Source organism: Tamandua tetradactyla, chromosome 7 (assembly GCF_023851605.1).
Source record: "Tamandua tetradactyla isolate mTamTet1 chromosome 7, mTamTet1.pri, whole genome shotgun sequence".
In the NCBI taxonomy this organism is placed as follows: Eukaryota; Metazoa; Chordata; class Mammalia; order Pilosa; family Myrmecophagidae; genus Tamandua; species Tamandua tetradactyla.
This window is the reverse complement of record NC_135333.1, coordinates 90,818,716-90,845,015: the sequence shown is the minus strand read 5'-3', so window position 1 is coordinate 90,845,015 and position 26,300 is coordinate 90,818,716. Positions and strand designations below refer to the sequence as shown.

The 26,300-nt window shown below is 38.2% G+C and overlaps 2 protein-coding genes across 13 annotated transcripts in view; both read right to left on the bottom strand.

Annotated features, from left to right (window-relative positions):
* Positions 1–272: 272 nt before the first annotated feature.
* REP15 (RAB15 effector protein) lies at positions 273–1,220 on the bottom strand. Its single transcript, XM_077167947.1, has one exon. The coding sequence runs from the start codon at positions 1,073–1,075 to the stop codon at positions 365–367; it is 711 nt and encodes a 236-aa protein (XP_077024062.1). The 5' UTR covers positions 1,076–1,220; the 3' UTR covers positions 273–364.
* A 550-nt stretch (positions 1,221–1,770) lies between these two features.
* Positions 1,771–26,300, bottom strand: part of PPFIBP1 (PPFIB scaffold protein 1) — a 300,273-nt gene continuing 275,743 nt past the window's right edge. For 7 of the 12 annotated variants that reach the window (XM_077170388.1, XM_077170389.1, XM_077170391.1 and 4 more), the window contains 15 exons: positions 18,916–18,976; positions 18,493–18,522; positions 16,684–16,855; positions 16,327–16,359; positions 13,917–14,067; positions 13,464–13,592; positions 11,856–12,006; positions 11,039–11,150; positions 10,839–10,927; positions 7,820–7,942; positions 7,124–7,249; positions 6,365–6,553; positions 4,637–4,816; positions 3,753–3,818; positions 1,771–3,620 (listed from right to left, as the gene is read on the bottom strand). In XM_077170388.1, the coding sequence (XP_077026503.1) occupies positions 3,534–3,620; positions 3,753–3,818; positions 4,637–4,816; positions 6,365–6,553; positions 7,124–7,249; positions 7,820–7,942; positions 10,839–10,927; positions 11,039–11,150; positions 11,856–12,006; positions 13,464–13,592; positions 13,917–14,067; positions 16,327–16,359; positions 16,684–16,855; positions 18,493–18,522; positions 18,916–18,976 (1,699 nt within the window). In that variant the 3' untranslated portion in view covers positions 1,771–3,533. The remainder of the gene's footprint in view (positions 3,621–3,752; positions 3,819–4,636; positions 4,817–6,364; positions 6,554–7,123; positions 7,250–7,819; positions 7,943–10,838; positions 10,928–11,038; positions 11,151–11,855; positions 12,007–13,463; positions 13,593–13,916; positions 14,068–16,326; positions 16,360–16,683; positions 16,856–18,492; positions 18,523–18,915; positions 18,977–26,300) is intronic. The other 5 variants (XM_077170392.1, XM_077170393.1, XM_077170399.1 and 2 more) reach the window with 1 other exon arrangement.

Sequence of the window (26,300 nt, the reverse complement as noted above, 5' to 3'; positions counted from 1 at the left end):
AAACTTTAAGGAAGAATTGATTATCCTCTATCACCTTTATTATTGAATAAATGAATGAGAGATTAAACTAAATTATGTTTTTCCTTAAATATGGCAAGGGTTTTTTTTCCTCCATAACCATGGCACCAATATTCTTTAACCCAGGTAATCATTTTCAACCAAAGGGAGGGAGGGAAGGAAGGAAGGAAGGAAGGGAGGAAGGGAGGGAGGGAGGGAGGGAGGAAGGGAGTGAGGGAAGAAAGGAAAACAAAATCCTGTCCTGGAATGCTGCAAGTATATAATCTTGCTTATTAGGATAATATATATATTAAAAATATATATATTTGTTTCAATTTACAGGCTAGTCCTATCACACATATCCAGTTCAGAGGATGTTAACATAAACCCTGCCCACCTCTCTCAGTCCAGCTTTCTTACTCAGACAGTTTCCCAGCAGCTCCTTGATAGAGACACAATGTTCAGTTTCCAGGACAAACTGTGTCAAAGCCTTTCCTCCTGGCAGATGGCTGACTGCCGTTTCATTCTTGACACTGTCCAGGACGACTCCTCTGATGTCTTTTGGCTTTCCTGGCAAGCCAAAGATGATAAATAAACCCAGACAATCCTCTCCTATCAAGTTACAGAATTCTTCCAGTTTATCAAATCTACTTTCTTTTGTGGACGTTTCCTCTACTTTTGATTCCAGATGGGAGATGTCACAAGGCTTAGACTCCACCAGGGGAAGAGAAGACATCTGTAAAGTCTGTACCGCCAGCTGAAGCCTTATTTGTTTCTCGGCTCCCCAAAAGGTCCAAACCCAGTCTGCCCCAAACAGTAAGGCCTGGTGCTTAGTCATCTTGGTGGTGGTGAGCCACTCTTCAACTCCCTTTTCTTGGCAGAAGGTGATGAAGTGGATTAAGAAGATCTCATTCAGAGTGTCTGGAGCTGGGCAGAGTTTACTCAGAGGATCTTCAAATCCAAGGTATTCCGTCAGTTTCTGGGCTGCATGGACTACAGCTCCACTGAACACCTCACAGATGCTGAGCGCCTCTCTGCTGTCACTCAGAGGCAATTGTTGGGATGTTTTCTGTCCCATTTTCTCTGTACCCAATCAATAGTGCTCCCAAATATCAAACATGTAAAACTTGTTCAGATAGACTTCCTTCTCAGAATAAAAGTTTTGCAATGAATTCGCACCTATTAATATGGTCACAGCTTTCCAACCCTGAAGGTTTACTTGGAACAGCTAAGCATATATATGTATAGCTAAACAGCTAAACAAACACATTAGGCATCCCTGTTTGTCAACTGGGTGTGTTCTAGTCAAACAGATTCCTGCTGGTTTATTAAGTTAGGAATATTAACATCCACACGTAACATCTGTTCTTCCCTAGGTTACATTCACTCTACTTTTTTATCTGGTAATCTCTTACAAGGTATGTTTCCTGTTTCCAAATTTTATTTAAATTAAAAATAGCATGTGATTCTTTAAAGACCCCTTTCTGTAACAAACTTAAAAATTTACAGATGAGTCATTTCCATTTGCTCTTGGAAGAGCAAATCCACGCCCCCCCCACCCCCAGCAGAGTTGTCTATGTCTCCTTTCACACGAATGTTTTCTAACTAAAGCTCTCAAAATTTTCAATCAATACATGTTATATATTCCATTCTAGCAAATCCATGTGAGTTTGAAAACTATAAAGAGTCGGTGTTATTGTTAGAGAACAATCTCGGAAAGAAAGCCTAGCAATTACTCTAAACAAAGGAAAACGAAATAACAGACAATAAAAATGAGGCAATTTTCAATAGACTTTATTTCCTTTTGTATGGTAATACCAGCAGTGCATAACATTTTGTAAATAAAATATATAATCAAAAAATTTCTGTTCTTCTCATAAATCATCAGTATGTTACATTGACCTGAATAAAGAATATTTGGCATCTATAACAGTCTCCTGATATTTTAATCAGGTTCTAATAATAACTTGAGCTTTTCAAATGATGACATCTATTCACATTAAAATAAAATACAAATAATGGTAAATTTCTGATATAGTTATGAAATAATGAATGGTAGGGTGCAAAGAAAATTATTTTCAGCATCAAATCATGTTAGTTATGAATAAGTAGTAACCTAGTGTTATAAGTTCTTTGATGGTAACTTGGTGGCAACTTAAAAGATCATAGCACTGACATTCAAATACAGCTTAAAATAACCAAGTCCAATGGTATTTACTGAACTGTCCCTCCCACCCCAAATTGTGAAAACCTGCCTCTTCCACGGATGGCTCTCATGAGTAATGATGTAGTACTGAATAAAAAATAGAATATTTTTCTAATACCCCCCAAAATAATAAACACTGTAATAGTTTTTTGCTGCAGCTTTCTATTTTCTTTATAAAGAAAAGCCCTGTGCTACAGAAAAACATGAACATTTTATCATCACAAAATAGTCACCACTGTATCAAACTGGTTTTAAAGTCTAAGTTATTGAACTGTGATTGGAACAAAATGTTCAGACAAATATTCAGCTTTATATGCGCCATTCATTAACAGTCTCAGAAATTCATAATTAAAAACATACTTAGGCAGGCTGTTAGTATTTTGATGTAATGATGTATTTGACAAAAAGGACAGTAAGAAGCTTAATACTGTAAAGATCTTTGTTTTGTTTTGACTTCCATCAGAAATTATGTTTACAAATACTTTTGGAGCTTCTGAGTTCATTCTCATTAACTGTATTTAATTATCCCTCAACTACTTTCTCATGAGGTAAAAGTATCCAAGACAAAGGTTGATACTCTTCAAAAACTGTTCACAATTTGGTTATGTGTAATCAAAGAAGGGGTATTTAATATATACTATATAGCCTAAATGATCAACATTGTTAGAATTCAGTTGTGGAGAAAGAAGGAGCATCCTGACCTTTCCAGGAACCAGCTGGTACATGAAAAATGTGATCACTGCATTTATTTAAAATGTGATCTTTTCACCATCTTCCTTAGGTGTCAAAATAAAAGTTCTATTTTCTATGTACTGTATATATACATCTATTTAGAAAAATTTATAAAAATAAGACAACAGGTGGCATGTGGAGGTGTGGCTGGCATTTAGTGGGCACAATGAACGCTTAAAGAAATTCCTTTTGTTGATTTTTGAGAGCACATGACATCTTGCCCAGGGCGGCAGTGAACACTGATGCAAAAACATCGCTCACTAACTGTTTACTGCGCCAAAAATCCTCCATACTGCCAATGCGAATGGAAACACTATGGCAAAATACTCATCTTAAATGAAATATTTTAAATATATCACAGATTTTTACATTAAATAGAGGAAAAACAATTATACTCTCATTTACCAGTGTCTCATTTTATCATGGCAACTTTAGAATAGATCCGTTTCCCTTGCTTTCCATTTCCACTGCTAACAGAGCAGGAGTTGGAACGATAAATGATACACAATCTGTTGCACACTGTTTACACTGTGAGTATTAAGAGAGGAAACGCAGAACAAAAGACTAAAAGCTTCTAAAGCTTATGCAGCGGCTCTGGTCAAACGTTGGAGTCTTCATCTGTAATGCTGGCACTCGGGGAACGGGCAGCAAAATCTTTAAACATGTCATCTTCCTTTAACATGTGCTGGAAAACAATGACAGCAAGAGTCATGCATACTGCAAGCGAAGTGTATACAATATACAAACAGTCACTTGAGGTTATTGTAAAATATATTTTTTAGGTTAACATTTTTGTAAGTTCTTTTTACAAACTTACTGTTAGATTGTTGATGCCTTCAGAGAATGCACCTATCTGTCTCACCGTCCCTTCTGAATCTTCCATCTGCAAAGGACATACCATAACATGAGATGTTCATTTGTATAATTTCAGGAAAAGGAAACCAAAATTAACAAAAATCTAAGAAACAATGCAAGGTGTATTGAATGGAGTAGGAACAGCACACTTTTAAAGCTTTTTTTTTCACATGGGCAGGCACCGGGAATCGAACCCGGGTCCTCGGGCATGGCAGGCAAGCATTCTTACCTGCTGAGCCACTGTGGCCCGGAACAGCACACTTTTGATGATAATCTCCTCTCACTACTGCAATTGGTATTAAAAATTAGAAGAAATGCTTTATTGGTGCATCTAGCTTAATGCTCTGACTTTGACAATGGCACCAAAGGATTGTTGATTAGAAGGCAGTCGTGTGGCCCCATGACTTCAACCTGAAAAGGCTAGTCAGTATGACCTGTCCATACCTCATCTGTTTCAATATGCAGATTTCCTTAAATCAGAGGCAGTAAAGGACACAGGCTTTGGAGCCCATATGGCAGGTAGGAATGTCAGCTTTTCCACCAGCTCTGTGACCCTGAAAAAGTTACTTAACCTGGCTATGCCTCAGTTTCCTCATCTCTAAAATGAGTATATCAATATTCCTAATGTCTTAGGACTACTATTAACCCTAATATATGTTAAATGCTTAGGATAACACCTGTGGCATAATAAACAATCTGCAAGTGTTCACTATTACTTTATTATCTTTATTTTTAGGTATTTCGAAGGCTATGTCCTTAATAGTAGGGAACAGGTACAAAGTTTTCATTTCATGTTTGAATGCTGAAAGAACTTTAAAATAGCTACATAGTATCTATTGCATTTACCTGCTCTAACCGATCCAAATCATCATCATCATACAGGTGCATGTCCACACCAGGTTTAAATCCTTTCTTGGTTGTACTTCCTGATGCCTGTCCCAATTCCATTGGACAAACATATTCTTCCCCATCTTCCTGCTTCTTCTTTCTCAGATTCCCAAAATTGCTGAAGGTAAGTTTCTTTGGCTTTAAAAGAAAAGCAAACAAAAAACATTCAGGGGTTTGGTAAAATATATGGCAAAGGACTGGTAACTTATAATTATTCACCCAATCACAAAGAGAAAAGCAACTGGAGAATTAAATTTGTGTATCAAAAACAAAGGCATCAAAAAAAAAAAATCAAAGCTAACACAATTAGCCATTCTTAACTCAAATGGTGTTTTAAAAAGTAAAGCTTAGTAAAGCAAAAGAAAATTGTCAATATATAGATAGAAAGGTTTTGGAAGTTAAACTTCTATAAGTATAGATCACATTTATATTAATCTCAAATCCAGCATTTTTCTTCATTCAGCTACCCCTGAGCAGGCTTGAGTAAAGCATTTATATTTTGTTCAATTAAAATTGAAAGGAAAAAAAGAAAAAAAGAAAGGCATCATAGAGATAGTACTGTTGCATCCAAATACGAAATATGATCCTTGTTAGGAGTCTCAGAAGATTAAGCTTATTCTCCTTATTTATATCAACTAGCTTAGTAGTCACAGTGATAAGCAAAATATGCCTAGAGTACTAGTTTTGATTAGACAGGACTTCACGCAGCAGGATTTCTCATGGCTGAATCCAGTTTTGCAAGGTTTCTCAATCTCTCTAATCAGCAAAGGAAAATGGTGATTATTGTATTTTCCTTTTGGATGCAGCCACGATTAACTTCTATGCCTGTATGCTTCCATATCCTACATGGTGACTGCTAAAAGAAATCCAGCTCTTTGGGAAGAAAATGCCCTGGGATGCACAGAGGAGAAATTCCATCTGAGTCACTGGATACTTCTGAGACTATCTATTAAGAAACATGGTAATCAGGCTGATGACTCAGAAATTAAATAGAACAGAATCTCTCAGATGTTTCAAATCTGACATATGTCTTAAAGAAGAAAGAGGACTAAAGAGGAGATGCTCAGACAGGGTGTCAAATATCTGGGGTAAAGAAAGGCATTGTGTACATATTTCTGGCGGAGTCAATAAATCTTATCTTCACATAAAGTTGGTTAGGATAACTTAACACAGAAAAGTCAACATAGGAATGATTTAATAACAGAAAAAGTAATCTGATTTGGTATGAAACAAGAATCCAGGTAAATTAGGAACTGTTGGTCTACCTTGCTTCATTTCTTAAGTATCTTTTCCAAACCTGTAAGGTTGGGCAATTACAAGTCAGACAAGCTGAATCTGCACCAGGAGATATCCTTCTCTTATACTTGATTTATCCATAGAAAATACAGAACAACTACCACCAATATTTGGGCCCCAGGTCATGGGCTCTCTGCATTGACAAAGCATCAATTATAGAAGTCAATATCTTGCTCTTTATTATTGTTAACTAATAAAATAAATGATCGTGTAAAGATAACTCCAGACAGAAACCTCCACAAATAATTATTTTTAACTGTGCTTAAAGGTATATAATATCTTCAACCCACTCCCAAATCTTAATAAGTCCCAGAAAATGGAACAACCAGGTAAGAGTCAAACTGAGACTTTGCTTCAGGCAATTATTAAATGGCATGAACTTGAACCAACCTTCACTTTGGCAGTGGCTGTTAGGAGTACATAATCTGGTAACTCCATGGCATCACGCTTCTGGTGTTGGGCCTCAGCACCAATCAGAAGGTTAAAATGAGTGGCCAAATGTCTTCGCAACAAGGTCTTATTTGGTGGGATGTTCAATAACTGAGCCATTGTTTCTACATTAAAACGAGGTTCTAGAACCTGTAAGAAAAATTACAAATTTTATAAGGTACCTCATGTCATGCCATGTTTGTACTGTGCTTTATAATTTGAAAGTTGCTTTCATTTAGGTTATCTCCAATGACACTTTTTTCCCAGTGAAGTAGATAGGGAATAACTCTGATCTGTAATTTACACATCTTTTCTTTATTTTGTCCAAGCTTGTAAGTGGTAGAGCTGGTCCTAAAACCCAGGACTCAGGCATTATAAAGTTAGTGCTGCTACCTGTTCTCATGATACCTTTGTGGTAGTGTGCAGAAATACAATCTGTTTCTTTGCAGGGGCTTTAAACCATGATCATATAAGAGACAGCAGGCAGATGTCATTCAAGATAATAAAAGAGAAAGGTGCTTAACTCAAATGTAGAGTTATATGATATGAATTAAAAAATGGGAAACAACTATTTTGAATGTAAGATACACTAGAAATAGTAAAGGAGGGTTGTCCTTGGCGACTTTGGGATGTTGATAGGCAAACTGGTGTTATTAGCCTCATGAGACAAAAGATAACAAAGTGATAAGCAGTTCATTTTAAATGAAAACCAAGCTTTACCATAAGCCCACCATGGACACCACTGCCTCTGAGATTGGGGGCATATTCTGCCAAGTCCACAGAGCGCAGCCACTCCATCACTCGATGATTGGTCCACTGCTGAACCTCGGACGGGGTGATGCTATTCTATGAGAACAGACAACATTAACAGCTTAGTGGCTGACTACAGCATTCCAAATATTAAACCTGCATGTTCTTCTATAAAATTCACCCCATGGAGCACCACCCTTGACATTCTACTAATGTTTAGAGCAAGGGTTAAAAGAGTAAGAAGGGTGCTTATTAGCTTGAATTCTCTCTCAAAGGATTAATGTCACAGAGTTACAAGCTATTTTTCCACACTAATAAGCATTTCTTTATGAAAAGACCAAGCCAATTGAGGAAGTCTTTAGAGTGATATTTCACTCTGTGGCTTAAGGAGGCAAGAAAAAAATGAACCCAAGCAAAGGAGGAAACATAACTGAAAAGCAACTTTTGGCCACAGTTATGCAGATGGAACCATCATGGGCAGGGAGCGGGTAAGAAGGAATACAGGAAACAAAGCCTAAGACGGGAATGAGGCTATATTTGAGAATGTGAGAAAACCAGCAGCTTTTCCTGGAGGATCCAAGATGAAATGAGTCTTAATTTTGCACACATGCACAGGGTCATATGCATGCAACGTGCATGTTCATAAACCTCAATCTGAAATGCTACCTCATCAGATGGCCGCCTCCGCAGACAGTTTGGCTCAAAGTTATTTATCCTCAGGACCTGGATGGCCCTTTTGATACTAAGATGGTGTAGCACACTCACAACCTTCAAAGATAGTAAGTCATCCTGCAAAAAAGAACAAAAAGAGGAGCTCAGTGTGCTGGTTCATAGCAGGAGGATTTTTCTCAGGGAAATTTCGGAAAACCACAATCAAAATAGAAGAGCCCTTCCACCAATGTACCCTAAGAGTTTGTCAGTGTTTTCAATGCTTTTATTTAGTAACAGAACCCTTCTTTCTGCTCCAAACAAAACTCATCCCCAACACCCCAATAGAGAGAACTAAAATTAATGCGCTTCCCACTAAAGCAAACTTCTACTCTTTCTCTCTTTTCCAGACACCCTGATGAAGAGCGCTGGCTGGGGTACTACAAAAGGTGATCTGCTTTGATTTGACCTGATAAGCAGCTACTTAAGCACAATAAAGGGCACAAGCCAAACTACCTACCCCCACCCCCTTTCAGTAGATATCTAAGAGCAATGTTCACTGATGATTAAGACTTGATTTTCTGAACTAAGACACATCATCATTGGGGGAAAATCAGTAGAAGGCCATTATTACTTAATCCCCACCCCCCAGACTCAAAAGTCCCCAGATCTAGGCTATTATGATTTATCTACCAGACAGTATGAACAATTTTGGCAAATCTATGGCAATTGGTGCAAAGGCTTTGGTTAGAGTTAAGGAGAGAAGAAAAATGAAGGAGTTAGAAGTATCAAAATATATCATCAATCAACACCTGCAAGGAAAAACTTTCACTTGTCTGTGGCTACTGGGAACATTTTCAAACATACCAACACACCAAAACAAATTACTTTAAAAGAAGGTGATTTGGGGAGCTATGTTAAGATAAGCAGCAGGCTGCTTCCAAACACACCCAGCAAATAAATAAGGAAAACACCCATTTTAGGCACATTTTACTGATAAGACACTTCTTACGAAAAAAAAAAAAGAAGAAAACATTTACTCTACCACAGAACTATCTTAATAAGCAAAAATGTTAGCCAGTCAGTTTAAATCCTAAAAGTTATTGAGCAAAAATCATTTCCTGATTTTTTTTCTGAATTAATTACTCAAAGACAGTATTTTGTGATAAATTAGAAAAGGCATTTAACATATTTTAATATAAAGTTTAGATAAACATTCAAGACATTTCAACATAGGCTATTTTCATCTAACTAAAGTCTACCAAAGATTTTTAAAAATATCTAAAAGTACGATTTTTACATTCAAAATAAAATGTTAATTATTTTTGAAATTCTTTATACATTGAGGGATTTTAAAAGGAGGGACTATTTTCTTTTAAACCAAAGCAGACTTTAGTTTGTGATTTATTTTTGGATTTTTAAACCTTTTTATTTTTAAATAATGTTAGCTTTACTGAAGAGTTGTGAAGGTAGTAAGTACAGAGTTCTCTTCATTCAGCTTCCCCAATGTTAACATCTTATATAACCATGACACAGAACTAAAACTAAGAAATTAACATAGGTAACAACAAGACTAAAATGCAGACTTTGTTCAGATTTTACCAGTTTCTGCACTAAGATCCTTTCTCTGTTTCAGGGTCCAGCCCAGGATAGCACATTAAAACAAACCTTGTGACTTAGGACTTCTGGGGTCCAATTTTCCAAGATATTTACAGCCATGAAAGTCATATATACGTTACTTGTGATTTTTAAGTCTGAATTTGTTCACATTCCTATGGGAACACATTCATGTCTACATAGGCAAGCAAATATGTACAGAATGTGTTCTAGGCAGAATATGAGCTATTAAGAAGCAAGGATTTGGAAACAAGTCTGGGTTCAAATGCTTTACTACTGTCTACCACTTTCTAAAAGTGGATCCTTGGTTAAGCTACCCAATCTCTTGATTCCTTAGTTTCTTCACCCCAAAAATGGGGATCATAAGAGTACTAACTCAAAGGGCCACTGAGGATTGAGTTAAGTATTTAGGAGAATGCTTGGCACAAAATAAGTATGCAGGAAGTCATGTATTAGCTATTGTTATATGTAGGTTTACGTGACATGCCCACTGATAAAAAGATTTTGATACAAAGATAGAGAAAAATATCTTTTGAGCTAAACTTCAAATTACCTTGATATTATAAAATTTCTATTTAAGCTAGTTGTTTGAAACTTTTCATTTATTATAAGAAGATGCATATGGCAGCTGGATCCACAGCCTAGCTCACAAAAGGCCGATTTAAATAAAAAGTATCTAAGTAGAACACTAATAGTACTATGGAATTTAGAACAAAGTTCTCCCAGATTCCACCTCTCCCACCATGGTAAAAGAGGAAATAGTCCTTATACCCATGGCTGGGAGATAAGAAATGCACAATAACAAAGGAAGCTTTTCCTTTGCTCCAGTAAATCCTGCCCTGGCAGAACTGGGCTGAAGCGAGAAGAGTGAGGGGCTCTCAGGGAGCAGGTGACTGAAGTGGAAGGGAAGGGGAGAGGGGGAAAAGAAAGGGAAGAAAAGTTCCTATGGGTATTAGGTCAAAGGTAGGCTTTTCTGGATGGTCTTAGATATAGGAATACATAGGTTAGAAACTGCCACAGTGTCAAAACTCTGCATTCTCTATATTCTTTTTTTTAAAAAATACCTTCATAAGATAGAGTACACATGCCATAAAATTCACCCATTTTAAGTGCATAGTTCAATGTCTACATTCTCTAGTTTTTATAAAATCAACTTCTTGGATAGCTTAGTTGAAATTAGCCTTTGCTTAGCTTAAATTGGCTTTTTCAATTTTCCCATGACTGCAGCAACCACTAAATCCTACAAGTCTCTGTTCAATTTCAACAGGAAATACTGTCTCTCCTTTCATCAAGTTAAAGTGACACCTTCAAATTCTGGCGGAATCATCATAAAAATATTATACTTTGCTTACTCTGTTATTACTGTTTTTCAGAGAGAAAAATTTTACTATCCCAAACCCCAGGAGCATGAATTACTTACAACAGTCATGTAATGGAGCATGCGGCCATCTACCCGTCCTTCATCAAACTGAGTCTTATACTGGGGGAGGCCAATATCATCCAACCATCCTAAAGCAGAGATATCAGTATTGTTATCTTGCCACAGACACCTGCTTTCGCTATAAAAAAGACAAAGGAATAGCATTTGTGATTTGCTTTTAAAGAACAAAAGCCTCTTACTAGTGACCCAGTTGAAATCCAGTTTTCCATGATTAGTTTCTTCTTCGGATCCCAGAGCTTGTAGTGCCAGCTGGAGTTTCTTTCGATGAAGTGAATGCTTAATTCCAAGTTCCTGAAAGAAGAAACAGAAACATTTACTTTATAATTCTGTCAACATGGGCTGGATGCCACTGGCAAAGAATATGAGTTTCTCCAAAATGAAGCTAGTGTTAAAGATCAAATAATTACATTAAATTGGGATACTGATTCAGACTGCTAAAATGCTGAAGGAAAAAAAAAGGCCCCTGGAAAGCTGAGACCACCACAATTCATTTATCAGTGCATTAGACACTCCCTAGTAGACTGTTCTCTTTTGTAAGGTAGGAATTATAACATGCATTACAGGGATTCTACTTTCATATTGTTCAAAATGTTAAATGATAAAGAAGAAAAGACTCTGGAGTTAAAATTTAAGGCTATGTTTTCTTTTTGCACAATGAAGCTGAGGTGTGTATATTATATTGAGAAGATGGGCAATGCCACAAAATTATTTTGAGAAATGTGAACTAAAGGTTTATTGCTATCACTATACAAATATCTTTCATTAGAAATGCCTAGTGGCTTAAGTGTTCCATAAGGGCATCATCAAGACCAGGCCCTTCCTTTGAAGTCTGTGAGGTAAAAAAGAACACAGAACAGGAAACCCAACCTTTTTCACAAGTACTTACTATCTTCACCCACTCCCCTTTCTGGTTTATAAAACAGGCCATATTTCATGTTTCCTTTCCCTCTCTCAGTATTCACTTTGTAAGAAAAAATAAAACAGAGAAGCAGTCACCTTCTCTAGATCTTGCTGAGAAGCCTGCAAAAGCGTTTGGCCAGATGCAATCCAGTGCTTGCCAGAATTCAGGTAGGACCCCAAGCCCTGCTCCATAAGCCAATTGCAAACCTGCTCCTTGGTCCATTTGGCAAATGGCATATCCAAGTCACTAAGGAGAATGAAGAATTAAATGAAAAACAATTCAAAGTCAACTCTGTAGCTTATCATCAGGAATAAACAACCTTATATTCAATAGACATAGAAATTCCCTGGTGATATCCATTTGACCATGAAAAACTTAGTTTTTAATACAACTTCGGATTGGAGGAAGAAGTGGGTACTGGCATAGAAAGTTACTTTCTTCATTTCAAATGAAACCACAAAAGATTCAATGTTATTCAGCAAGAATATGTTCTATAGAAGACAGAGTTGAGCCAGCACAAGTTATTACACTAGTTTCAACCAGTGTTGTTTGAAGATTGGATTCCCAAACAGGAAACATTCAGTCGGACCGAAAGAAACTCAGGTCTAACTTGAATTAACTTTAGCTGAGGTATGGCTTTTCTCCAGATGGCAATCAATGAGAAAAGGGCACTATGCCATCAGAGTGCAGGAAATAGTAATCAAAGCAAATTTCTGTTTTCTTTTACTTGGACATACAAAGAGTGTTCCTGTTTGAAAAAAAAAAAAAAGGAAAGTAGTGATAAAGAGACTTTTTGAAAAATAGTACAAGAAGGTCCTCTACTGTGTACAAAGAGAACATATGGCAAATGAGACAGCGGTATTTGAAGAAGACCAAAGAGAGCCTCCTCCTCTATGAAAACCATACCCAGTGTTCCACCTATGTGGGAGGGACATGTTGTACATGTTTCTTGCCCATGATCACTCTAAAAGATTCAGTATCAGTGCCTTATACTATGCTTGCCAACCCTACCCTTTTATACTCGGCAGGTCAGTGTAGTTGTTCCAAAACAGTCCTGATCTTTGCTAAGAGTGTAGGAAAAGTTCCTAGAATCCTAAAAGATAAAACATTTTGCAATTGATACACTTTAGAATTCTGATAAAATTTATGTCTTTAAATACTTTCACAGATTCCATTAATAGCTCGTGTTTATTGAATGGTTACTATTTGCCAGATACTCGACACTTATCAACTCATTTCATCTTCACCTTTTGGTATAGCTATTAATTATTACAATGAAAACACTGAGTTACAGAGTATGGAAGTAATTGCTCAAGGTCACCTAGCCTGTAGAAAGTGGGAGGGCCAGAAATCAAATTCAAGCAGTCTGACTCCAGAACTTTTACTCTTAATCACTATGCTATCCCATTCTTCCCGGGCTAAACTTTAGAGTACTTATAATTATTTATCATATAAAATTTAAGTCCAAAAACCATTCTAATATAGATGTTGCTCTTCCTCTGGCTATGGCTCCTTTTCTAACTCACACAGCCCCCATCATCAATCACTGCCAAACTGCACTGTACTAAAGGTGACGGACCCTCCCACTGGCAGTATGTAATGACTTCAATTGTTTAACCCAGGGTGGTACTAACATTGTAGGGGCTCATGAGGCCTTAACTCTTGGGCAGAGATGCAAAAGCCTACTACTTAATTGTTCTTACCTGTTAGATTGTCCTAAATCTCGAGACCAACCCAACCGGGGTCCTGCAGTTGCCCGTGTCCCTCCTCTTTTGAATTCAGGCTCAGACATGTCATCTGGGTTGAATGTGGTTGATTGACTTCTCCTAAGTCTGAATAGAAGACACAACACACACTGCCCTGTGTTATACCTGAGGAGGCCTTAGACTTTAAAATTAATCAGAACATTTCCAACTGGTGCATATCTGGAGCTACTCCTGTGTTTATGTCCTTAACATAGTCATTTGGGTTTAAATTTTAACTGAGACCCAATGGGCTAATGAGTATCAAGTCACAATCTTCCTTCCATAAGGGGAACACAAAAGCATTACAATTTCATGCTCATTTCAGCCAATGTTCAATGTAACCCCAAATTTGCACAAGATATTAGACAATATCAATAATAATGACAGTATCTCATTTGTTGTTTTACTTACTTTCCAAAGAGTTTCATGATGCCTCTGGATTTCTTTTTGGAATCTGGAGATGGTGGAGATATCTGGAAGGGACTACTCCCTTGTGAATCTTTTTGCTGAGAAGATACACCAGCCAGATCTAGGTGCTCTGCTACCTCCTTTTCTGTTTCAGCTATTCCAAGAATGAAATGAAGAACTGATGAATTTTAAAATATGTATAAATATCACTAGATGTTACTCTTCTTGGTTTAGCAACTTTCAAGAATTCGGTTGCTGCAAGTCTATAAATCAGTGATTTACAAAGAGCACCTTGCAAATATTAAAAATGGAATGCAAATAAATGCTCTATTCTACTTATGCAAAGTTAATTAACTTTCAAATTAAGACCACTTTGAGATTACAATTCAAAGGTGTGATAAGATTGGCATATTCTTTCCTTGAATAATATGAATTGTAAATGAATTCTTTTCAATCTTGCTGTAGTACTTGGTACTACTACGTCCTACATCCTTCAAAATCATCATCTTCTTTTGCTTCTCTTATCTGATAGTTTCTTTTTTACTGTGGCACCCTTGTTTCTTCTTCTCTTCAAGCTTCACTCCACATTAAATTCCCCCCAAGACTCTTCAAAATTCCCTGTGCAGGATTTTATGACAGGCTCACCAATTCTAAGCTCACCACTAAATGCTGACTTTTCTCATTTGTAAGTAGGTGATATCAAAATCTTTGGACCTAATCTTTCTCCCCAGCTTCAGTACCTGAATGCTGGGTAAATTCCCAATTAATTGTGCCAAGGACATCTTGGAGTCGACAAATCCATCCAATTTTCCAAGGGAGTCTGCTTCTTTCTCAAATTTTCTTATTTAATATTTCATTAATATTACTATTTTTCCTGTTACTCCAATTCATCCCTGTTTCTCCCTTGGCATTGACATCAAATCAGTTACCAAGTTGTGGTAATTCTTAATTCAAGACATTTATTCCAACCTGTTATGTTCCAGGCACTGAAAGAATGAACTGGATGTTCATAAATTTTTTTCCTTTCAATATAAAATTAGTGCCTGACGATTTTGCCTTAAAAGAATAATGCCTAGGGCAGGCCATGGTGGCTCAGCTGGCAGAGTTCTCGCCTGCATACAGGAGACCGGGATTTGATTCTCGGTGCCTGCCCATGCAAAAATAATAATAATAAATAAATAATGCCTACATTTTCATTCCCAGATCTCCCAGCATTAGCTATTTTAGTTCTTTTGGCATTCCATTAGTAGATGATCCCACCTGGCAAACACAAGGGGTACTGCTTCCTCAGAGTGATAATTTACAGTTAAAAAAGAAAAGTAAAAATTGTATAAAAATGAAAGGAACAGAGTTTGAGCAAGATCAAAAAAAAATCACATAGGCTGCTTTTCTATGAAGCAAAGCTGTGATTATAGGTTGTAGTAAGCAGCGTTTGCCTCTTAGCATTGATGATACATTTCTTCTAAGAAAGATGCAAAAACATTTGAAAATAGTTATCAGAATTGATTAATTTAATTCATCTAGTATTCACTCCAGACATTTAAGGCTATGGAGAGAGAAAAGTCAGTTTTGCTGTCCTGTGTGATAAGGTATGCATATATCTATACCAAGTGATAAAAACTATTGGGAAAACCCAAAGAAATCTTTCCATTCAAACCCTACAGCCATGACGGGTAAGGGTACTGCTGAGAATGTTGAAATTCTCAACATTCTAGCCTACCTTCATTTTAAAAGCAGCATATCTTGGTTTTCTTTTTTATTTCGAAGATTTTTTTTTCCTATAGTATCTTACCCTTTGAAGGGGAAAACTGATCTCTCCTACAATCACTTTGGGGTTTATAAACACCTTTCCTGTCTTCAGGAAACATGTAAAGTTGCCTCTGATGTCAATAAACATTACCTCCATTTTCAAAGCAATAAAATGTCAGAAGAACATTCTCCTAAAAGAAGTCAGTCTAAAACTATAATGGCCAATGTCTTTTACAGACGTCTCTGTTTGGTTAATAACATTTCTTTTGGAGGCTGGGGAAAATGAAACCATGGAGAAGGATTGCAAAGGGCCTGGGAGTTAGTGTGTGATGAAATGTGCTGCAAGGGTGAAAGAGCTGGGATTTGCAATGCCAAGACACTCCTGTCTTTTTACCCCTCTGAGGGATACTGAACAGTTCTATCTAGGTCTTCTTGTCTCAATCATTATGTCACATTAGCATTGGTTAAAACAGTATTTAGGCTTGGAAGCAGAGGCTCAACAGAGTCCCTTGTAGCAGAAGGTGGAAGGAACACAGTGGAGTAGAGAACTGCATTCTCTGATTGCTGCCAGCTGGCTTTCTAGAGAACACAGATGCCAAGAGCAAGGGTTAGTTTGGTTCAGAGCACAGCACTGGCGAAGGCTGGCATGCAAGCGGTACGATACCTAAGGTAGGTGCACTGGCACTTCGTTTACGATCTTCAGATATCCCAACAATGCACACAATCACACGCAGCCCAATGGAGAGAACACAGGAAATGACAAAATGAAACACAGATCAAACTCCTGCTCGCAAAATACACACACAGTGGGAAGGCATGCGCCACGGTGGGAAAGCATGCACCACCACACTGGGTTTCTGATGTTACACACAGACTTTTGCTAACTCTCCCCCCTCCCCGAGCCATTCATCTCCATTTCTGAGATAGAGAAATTTATAAGTAGATGAGTAAGGGAAGGGAGGAGGTTGAGTTTTTCCTCATTCTGAAAGAATTAAGGCAAAGGCATTTTGGTCATACGTACCTAAGTTTGGTGCGCTTGCTGTCCTCTTGCTACTTTTTATTTTAAAAAAGCCCCGGCCAAAGGAAGCTCTGGCTTTTCGAGTGCCAAAGGGGTTTTCATCCACAGAGACATCATGTCCTGGAGCTTTGGTGGGGAGGCTCCCAAACGTGCTGCTTTCTGCTGGAACTTTATTCTGACAGATAAATAATAATAATAAATAAAAGCAGTAATACATATAATCATTAATACATGCCAGGCTCAATACTAAATGTTACATAGATAATTTCATTTAAAAGAATAACTAAACTAACACATTGATTACCAAAATTACATGCAATAGTACAAATTTAAAAAGTCAATTTTTTGTCATATGGGAGACCCAGCTTTGACTCCCAGTCCATGTAGCTCCCTGCCCGCCCCCTTCCCAAAAGTCAATTCTGAAAGCCACTGAAGAAACAATACAAACATGTTCATTCTTAATCTAAAATCAATATGTTTAGGGCTTTAAATATTTAGGATAGATATTTTAATTTTATTTGCCTCATTTCTTAAAAGATGGAGACATCTTTTTCTTATTCCTTATCTTTTCTTCTTTATCTTATCTATTACATGGCTAGAATAGCAGCTTTATTACTTTTCTAATAAGTATGACACATATCTGGCTATAAGATACTTCATATTCCTATATTATTGCTACATCAATAGAAGTCCAATAATATATTCAACAAAACAGGAATTACTCCTGAGCCTCTATACCAGCAATAAAAGCAGATATTACTTCAATTATTTTAAATATTCTTCTCAAAGAATTAACAATAAAATGAAGGCACAATTTATAACTATTCGAAATTGTTGGATTTTTTTTTAAGTTGGATTTTGAGATATAGTCATATCTTGTTACCAAGTTACCAAACATAGATCACCAATTTTTAGAGATTGTGATTATTCAATACACTCAACATTAAAAGCTAAACTCAGGTCAGTTGAGCTTTAATTTGTTGATTCAGAAGCTCCTTTCAGATCTCCACAGCATTTCAAGGTCTTTATCAAAAACTCACCTATGACTAAATCATGCTTTTATACAAGCTTATTTTGATCGTTTTTAGCTGACAGTTTTTGATCTTTGGTTGAGCTGACAATTACAGTAACGAGACATGCTATACTGTTCTAGTATTATACAAAGATGTTTTTGTATGCATATTCTCATTTCTCCAATATATCTTGCTCTCTGTTCTTCTTTGAGGGAGGTAAAGAGAAGGTCGAGGGGATACAGGCTTTTAAGGTGGTTATTTTACTGTACATATCAGCTACTCATAGCAATTAAAACTTTACAAATGCCACGACTTTGTAAATCTGTTATCTGTGTCTCAACACTGATGGCAAAATCATTTCAATAGTTACTGAACTGGCAAGACAGACAGAACAGAGGGTGACTTTAATTACAGCTCTGTAATTTCACTGTGTTTTTGTCAGTTATATGAGTACTACGACTCCAGGAATTAAGAAAAGCCAGAGACTACATCTGGAAGTAGCCTGTCCACAGGACTATAACAAGGCTACTGATCAAAAATCAGGAGATTGAAGTACTGGAGCACCTGTTGAAAATGATTTTAAAAATACCAGAACCTTTGGGTTAGATGGACAAGTTACATAAAATAAATCACTGGTGATCTACGAAGGGTTTTTGTGAGGTCTAAGAAAGCCCAGTTGTGGCCATTAAGTACATAAATAGCATGACTAAGGGTTTTGGTATTACTGGAGACATTTAAGCAATGTATACATATCAGAAATCTGAAACAATTTACATTGCAATATGGACATAAAAATTACCTCTGTAGGCTTCTGTATAGGCTCCTTTTCCTGTTCAAAATAACAACAATATTTAGGATTGTCACAGGAATCCTTAATATATTTAAAATTTGCCATACACAATTCACAAATTAAAAAACAATTACATCTATTTTTAAGCTAAAAAAAGCCCAGCTCCATTTATTTCCAACTATGTTTCATTAAAGTCTCCATTTTCAGTTTTACATATTGTTTTCAAATATTCACATTCATACGTCTTAATACTATCATTAACTGGTATCCAATAATTTTCTGAAGATTATTATTTTCTGAAGATTATATATATTAAGGAGAGCTTGAAACCATAAGCTCTCCTTAAAGGTTTTACATGCAAAATGGGAAAAGATAAAGATCTCAAAATATTTTCTTCTTATGATAACAAGCACAAAAAAGCAAAGAACCAACCCCATCTGCTGTCTCCTTCTTCAGATTGCTGAGGCTGCTGGACTTTTGCAGACTTGAAGTTCTAAAAATAACAATAGTAATTAAGATAAATAATAAGTGACAATGGTATCACTGTTTCTAAGTAGAACATCTCAAAAAGAAACTACAATGGGGTATGGGTTGAATACTGGTAACAAAAGAAAATCTGGATTCAAGCATCTGCTTATTTGCTCAACTAAATTATAACATTGAGTTCTCTTAAAAGCAAAGGTGATTAACTGTTCTGCCAATAGCTCTAAATGCCTTGCACATGCTAGAATAGCTGGAAAAATACTTAGGACTATGGGCATGATGTCAATATTTGAAAATAGACCAGTGTTTTCCATGGACCAGTGGTACATCCTTAGCATGTCCAATGGTGCATCCTTAGCATGTATCAATTTATACCAGGAATTTTTAAAATACTCATGTGCTATTTACATCTCATCCTTCTAATGAAAATAAAGAGCATAAGTTATATTTTTCAAGTCACAAGAGGAATCAATTTTCTGGTTCTGGCAAAGCAATTCATTTTATAATTCTAATCAAAGCATAAAACAGGAATCCCTCTTGCTGCCTGTAAAAATTCATTTGCTATCCTTATGGAAGTCAAAGTGACACTGTACATATTTAGAGATTTTTTTCTCACATAGTTCATATTCAATTATTTGGAGCTGGGGTTACTCAGAAACTAAAGGCAGGAATATGAGATGAGTTCAAAACAGAGGGAGAAAAAAGTGGTCTTTGCTCAAAGAAACAGGGTAAAATAAATATTATTTCAAGACATTTACATATAATTATGCCTATATACATTTCTAGGTGCAGATGACCACCAAATAAAGTAAAAATAATGATGAGAAAACATCTCATCAAGTATTGCTGTGAAAATTGCTTTCCCTTATTTAATCTAGATTTTAACTTGGATATACATGGATATTAGGTCAGTTTATGAAGTTGAAAGTGCAAAAATCAACTTCAGCCTTTCCAGTCATCACATCATTCTCTGTAATTTCTTTTCTACTAGATTCAAAATGTAAGTCAATACAAAGATGAAATTAAAAGCACTGGACCTCAAACAAAAACTGATGAAGGAAGGCTAAATATCTGCAGAAACTTAGAATGAGATAATGATAAAAGAGCAAGTATTGATCAAGATATGGCTTAGTGAGGTGTGGGGTTTAGTTTGTTCTCCAGAACAGCGAACAGCACAGAACAACTGCTGGGGCCATATCAGTGATTGTACACACAGTGTACACCAGTCTGGACAAGTTGGACCAGCTGCGATCCCACCCAGAACCATGAAGGTTGGCGCCCTTCCCCCACAGTCTGCTTCCCAGAGGGGAAAAGGAAAGAGACTTTACTAGCAGCACAGGCTGAGCACAACCAAGCTCCAATTGTGGAATTAATTAACAAATTCAGAGGACTAAAAATAGGCCTCCAGCTCAGCTGAACCTTGAGTAAAAGATGAGGTTGCTGGTTTTTGCCCTGGTGCAAAGAGGGCAGGGTTGACAGAAAAAGAAAAAACTGAAGAAAAAAAAATAGCACAAAATATTTGTCTGGGCCCTGAAGGAAAGGAGGGGGCACACAGGACCTGAAGATACACAGAGCAACATATCAACTTAACTCTTGATTGGCAAACCTGAGGAATGGGGGTCCTGCTCTGAAAAGGATGTTTTTTTTCTTATCTTCTTTGTGGCTCTGTTTCTATGGTTTGACTGCTCTTTGGATACAGCTGTAAGTCTTCTCAGGGTCCAACTGCCCCAGGCAAGGGCAGAAATAAGCTTGTTTGAGAGCCTGTCTGGAGGCTGTGCCTTCCCCAGGAGAGGGATGGGCCCCGGCTCAGGTGGATTCCCTCCCTCAAGGAATTCAGAGCTCAGGGTCTGGAAAAGTGAAGTGATTAAAGCCAGCCTACAACCTCTCTATCTCAACCATGCCCCCAGCAGGGAGAGTCTGCTGAAGTTAAAGGTACCGTATCACTCTATGCTGGTGGGACCAGCAGGCAGACAAGTGCAACATACTGGGCATGTAGGAAAAACACAGAGTTCAGAGGCTTCATAGGAAAGCCTTTTAACCTGCTGGGTCTCACCCTCAGGGAAAACTGGCACAGGTGACTCTTTCTTCCTGAGAGGAGGCCAGTTTGGTCTAGGAAAATCTGGCTGGGGTCTATAATACCTAAGTAGACCCTCCTAAGGGGGAAAAAAGGCACCACACCGGCAAGGCAAGAAACAGGAAAACAAGAACTGAAAAATTCTGATCTGTTAAACAAAACCTAAGCTAGAAGTCTAGAATAAGTTGAACTGAATGTCAAAGGATAGACAACAAAAGTCATCCAGTAACAAAATCCTAGGTAAAAAAAATGAAAACGACTTCCAGAATAAATTAATTAAGGAAATTAAATGCCTAGATGCAAGCAAAAAATAATGAATCATACTAGGAAAATTGAAGATATGGCCTAGTCAAAGGAACAAATCAACAATTCAAATGAGATACAGGAGTTGAAACCATTTAGGATGTTCAAACAGACATAGAAAATCTCATCAAAAATCAAATCAATGAATTGAGGGAGGACATAAAGAAGGCAAGGGATGAACAAAAAGAAGAAATCGAAAGTCTGAAAAAACAAATCAAACAACTTATGGGAATGAAAGGCACAGTAGAAGAGACGAAAAAACAATGGAAACCTACAACGTTAGATTTCAAGAGGCAGAAGATAGAATTAGTGAACTGGAGGATGGAACATCTGAAATCTGACAAACAAAAGAAAATATAGGGAGGGGGATCCAAGATGGCGTCTTAGTAAGGTACATGCGTCTTAGTTCCTCCGACTCCAAATCAACTAATATGTGAACAGAAACAGTACAGAACAGCTCCCGGGGCTACAGCAGGGAATGGACACACAGCGTAACCCAGTCTGGGCTGGTTAGTCTGACTGCGAAACTCGGCTGCGGTGAGTGAGATCCCCGAGCGGCGGGCGATTTCCCGAGCAGCCGCAGCTGCGGCGGTCCGAGCTAATCCCTCCCTCCTTCCCGGGCTGGCTGAGGGACGCGGAGAGACAAGCTTCCCAGCCAAGGCGACCGGCGCCACACTTTTGCGGGCGGCTTCGAGTCTCGGCTTCGAGTCCGCGACTACGAGTCTCGCATCAGAGGGCTATCCAAAGTCTGGGCTGGCAAGTCTGACTGCGAGACTTGGCTGCGGCGAGACCCCCGAGCGGCCGCAGCTGCGGCGGTCCGAGCTAATCCCTCCCTCCTTCCCGGGCTGGCTGAGAGACTCGGAGAGACAAGCTTCCCAGCCAAGGCGGCCGGCGCCACACTTTTGCGGGCGGCTTCGAGTCTCGGCTTCGAGTCCGCAGCTACGAGTCTCGGATCAGAGGGCTATCCAAAGTCTGGGCTGGCAAGTCTGACTGCGACTCTTGGCTGCGGCGAGACCCCCGAGCAGCGCGGGATTTGCCGAGCAGCCGCAGCTGCGGCGGTCCGAGCTAATCCCTCCCTCCTTCCCGGGCCGGCTGAGAGTATCGGAGAAGCAAGTTTCCCAAGCCGAGGCAGGCGGCGCCCTTCTTCTGCGGGCGGCTTCGAGTCTCGGCTTTGAGTCCGCGGCTACGAATCTCAGATCAGAGGGCTATCCAAAGTCTGAGCTGGCTAGACTGACTGCGAGACTCGGCTGCGGTGAGACCCCCGAGCGGCGCGTGATTTCCCGATCAGCGGCAGCTGCGGTGGTCCGAGCTACTCCCTCCCTCCTTTCTGGGCCAGCTGAGAGTATTGGAGAAGCAAGTTTCCCAAGCCAAGGCAGGCGGCACCCCTCTTTTGCGGGCGGCTTCGAGTCTCTGCTTCGAGTCCGCGGATACGAGTCTCGGATAGGAGGGCTATCCAAGCCGCGGTAAACCCCCCCCACGGGAGGCTTCCTGGGCCGGTGGGGAATCCCCCAGGCCCACTGCGGCCCGCAACCAGCCACAGGGTCCCCTCAAGCCGCGGCAGCTGACGCCCCCACCACGCGCGGCCCCTGAACCAACGGAGAGAATTGGATCCGAAATCCCCAGGCCACGGAGATCGGTGACTGGGGGAGACCCATTCCAAACACCTGAGACAAACGTGTGCCACGTGCACCACATACTGGGCAAGATAAGAAAAACAGATCCCAGAGATTTCACAGAAAAATATTACAACCTTGCTGGGTCCAACACCAAGAGAAATCTGAATAAATGCCCAGACACCAGCAGCAGAAGATAACTGTCCACGCTCAAAAGATTGAGAATATGGCTCAGTCAAAGGAACAAACCAATAGCTCAAATGAGACACAAGAGCTGAGACAACTAATGCTGAATATACGAACAGAAATGGAAAACCTCTTCAAAAATGAAATCGATAAATTGAGGGAGGACATGAAGAGGACATGGGCTGAACATAAAGAAGAAATAGAAAAACTGAAAAAACAAATCGCAGAACTTATGGAAGTGAAGGATAAAGTAGCAAACATAGAAAAAATAATGGATAGCTACAATGATAGATTTAAAGAGACAGAAGATAGAATTAGTGATTTGGAGGATGGAACATCTGAATTCCAAAAAGAAACAGAAACTATAGGGAAAAGAATGGAAAAATTTGAACAGGGTATCAGGGAACTCAAGGACAATATGAACCGCACAAATATACGTGTTGTGGGTGTCCCAGAAGGAGAAGAGAAGGGAAAAGGAGGAGAAAAACTAATGGAAGAAATTATCACTGAAAATTTCCCAACTCTTATGAAAGACCTAAAATTACAGATCCAAGAAGTGCAGCACACCCCAAAGAGATTAGACCCAAATAGGCGTTCTCCAAGACACTTACTAGTTAGAATGTCAGAGGTCAAAGAGAAAGAGAAGATCTTGAAAGCAGCAAGAGAAAAACAATCCATTACATACAAGGGAAACCCAATAAGACTTTGTGTAGATTTCTCAGCAGAAACCATGGAAGCTAGAAGACAGTGGGATGATATATTTAAAATACTAAAAGAGAAAAACTGCCAACCAAGACTCCTATATCCAGCAAAATTATCCTTCAAAAAAGAGGGAGAAATTAAAACATTCTCAGACAAAAAGTCACTGAAAGAATTTGTGACCAAGAGACCAGCTCTGCAAGAAATACTAAAGGGAGCACTAGAGTCAGATACAAAAAGACAGAAGAGAGAGATATGGAAAAGAGTGTAGAAAGAAGGAAAATCAGATATGATATATATAATACAAAAGGCAAAATGTTAGAGGAAAATATTATCCAAACAGTAATAACACTAAATGTCAATGGACTGAATTCCCCAATCAAAAGACATAGATTGGCAGAATGGATTAAAAAACAGGATCCTTCTATATGCTGTCTACAGGAAACACATCTTAGACCCAAAGATAAACACAGGTTGAAAGTGAAAGGTTGGGAAAAGATATTTCATGCAAATAACAACCAGAAAAGAGCAGGAGTGGCTATACTAATATCCAACAAATTAGACTTCAAATGTAAAACAGTTAAAAGAGACAAGGAAGGACACTATATATTAATAAAAGGAACAATTAAACAAGAAGACATAACAATCATAAATATTTACGCACCGAATCAGAATGCCCCAAAATACGTGAGGAATATACTGCAAACACTGAAAAGGGAAATAGACTCATATACCATAATAGTTGGAGACTTCAACTCACCACTCTCATCAATGGACAGAACATCTAGACAGAGGATCAACAAAGAAATAGAGAATCTGAATATTACTATAAATGAACTAGACTTAATAGACATTTATAGGACATTACATCCCACAACAGCAGGATACACCTTTTTCTCAAGTGCTCACGGATCATTCTCAAAGATAGACCATATGCTGGGTCACAAAGCAAGTCTTAACAAATTTAAAAAGATTGAAATCTTACACAACACTTTCTCGGACCATAAAGGAATGATGTTGGAAATCAATAATAGGCAGAGTGCCAGAAAATTCACAAATACGTGGAGGCTCAACAACACACTCCTAAACAACGACTGGGTCAAAGAAGAAATTGCTAGAGAAATTAGCAAATACCTCGAGGCGAATGAAAATGAAAACACAACATATCAAAACTTATGGGACGCAGCAAAGGCAGTGCTAAGAGGGAAATTTATTGCTCTAAATGCCTATATCAGAAAAGAAGAAAAGGCAAAAATTCAGGAATTAACTATCCATTTGGAAGAACTGGAGAAAGAACAGCAAGCTAACCCCAAAGCAAGCAAAAGGAAAGAAATAACAAAGATTAGAGCACAAATAAATGAAATTGAAAACATGAAAACAATAGAGAAAATCAATAAGGCCAGAAGTTGGTTCTATGAGAAAATCAATAAGATTGATGGGCCCTTAGCAAGATTGACAAAAAGAGAAGAGAGAGGATGCAAATAAATAAGATCAGAAATGGAAGAGGAGACATAACTACTGACCTCACAGAAATAAAGGAGGTAATAACAGGATACTATGAACAACTTTACGCTAATAAATACAACAATTTAGAGGAAATGGACGGGTTCCTGGAAAGACATGAACAACCAACTTTGACTCAAGAAGACATAGATGACCTCAACAAACCAATCACAAGTAAAGAAATTGAAGCAGTCATTCAAAAGCTTCCTAAAAAGAAAAGTCCAGGACCAGACGGCTTCACATGTGAATTCTATCAAACATTCCAGAAAGAATTAGTACCAACTCTCCTCAAACTCTTCAAAAAAATCGAAGTGGAGGGAAAACTACCTAATTCATTCTATAACGCCAACATTACCCTCATACCAAAACCAGGCAAAGATATTACAAGAAAAGAAAACTACAGGCCGATTTCTCTAATGAATATAGATGCAAAAATCCTCAATAAAATTCTAGCAAATCGTATCCAAGAACACATTAAAAGAATTATTCATCATGACCAAGTAGGATTCATCCCAGGTATGCAAGGATGGTTCAACATAAAAAAATCAATTAATGTAATACATCATATCAACAAATCAAAGCAGAAAAATCACATTATCATCTCAATTGATGCAGAGAAGGCATTTGACAAGATTCAACATCCTTTCCTGTTGAAAACACTTCAAAGGATAGGAATACAAGGGAACTTCCTTAAAATGATAGAGGGAATATATGAAAAACCCACAGCTAATATCATCCTTAATGGGGAAAAATTGAAAACGTTCCCCCTAAGATCAGGAACAAGACAAGGATGTCCACTATCACCACTATTATTCAACATTGTGTTGGAGGTTCTAGCCAGAGCAATTAGACAAGAAAAAGAAATACAAGGCATCAAAATTGGAAAGAAAGAAGTAAAACTATCACTGTTTGCAGATGATATGATAATATACGTCGAAAACCCGGAAAAATCCACA

Coding starts and splice junctions, on each gene's coding strand:
- REP15 (XM_077167947.1), bottom strand. CDS start 1,075: ATGGGACAGAAAACATCCCAACAATTGCCTCTGAGTGACAGCAGAGAG.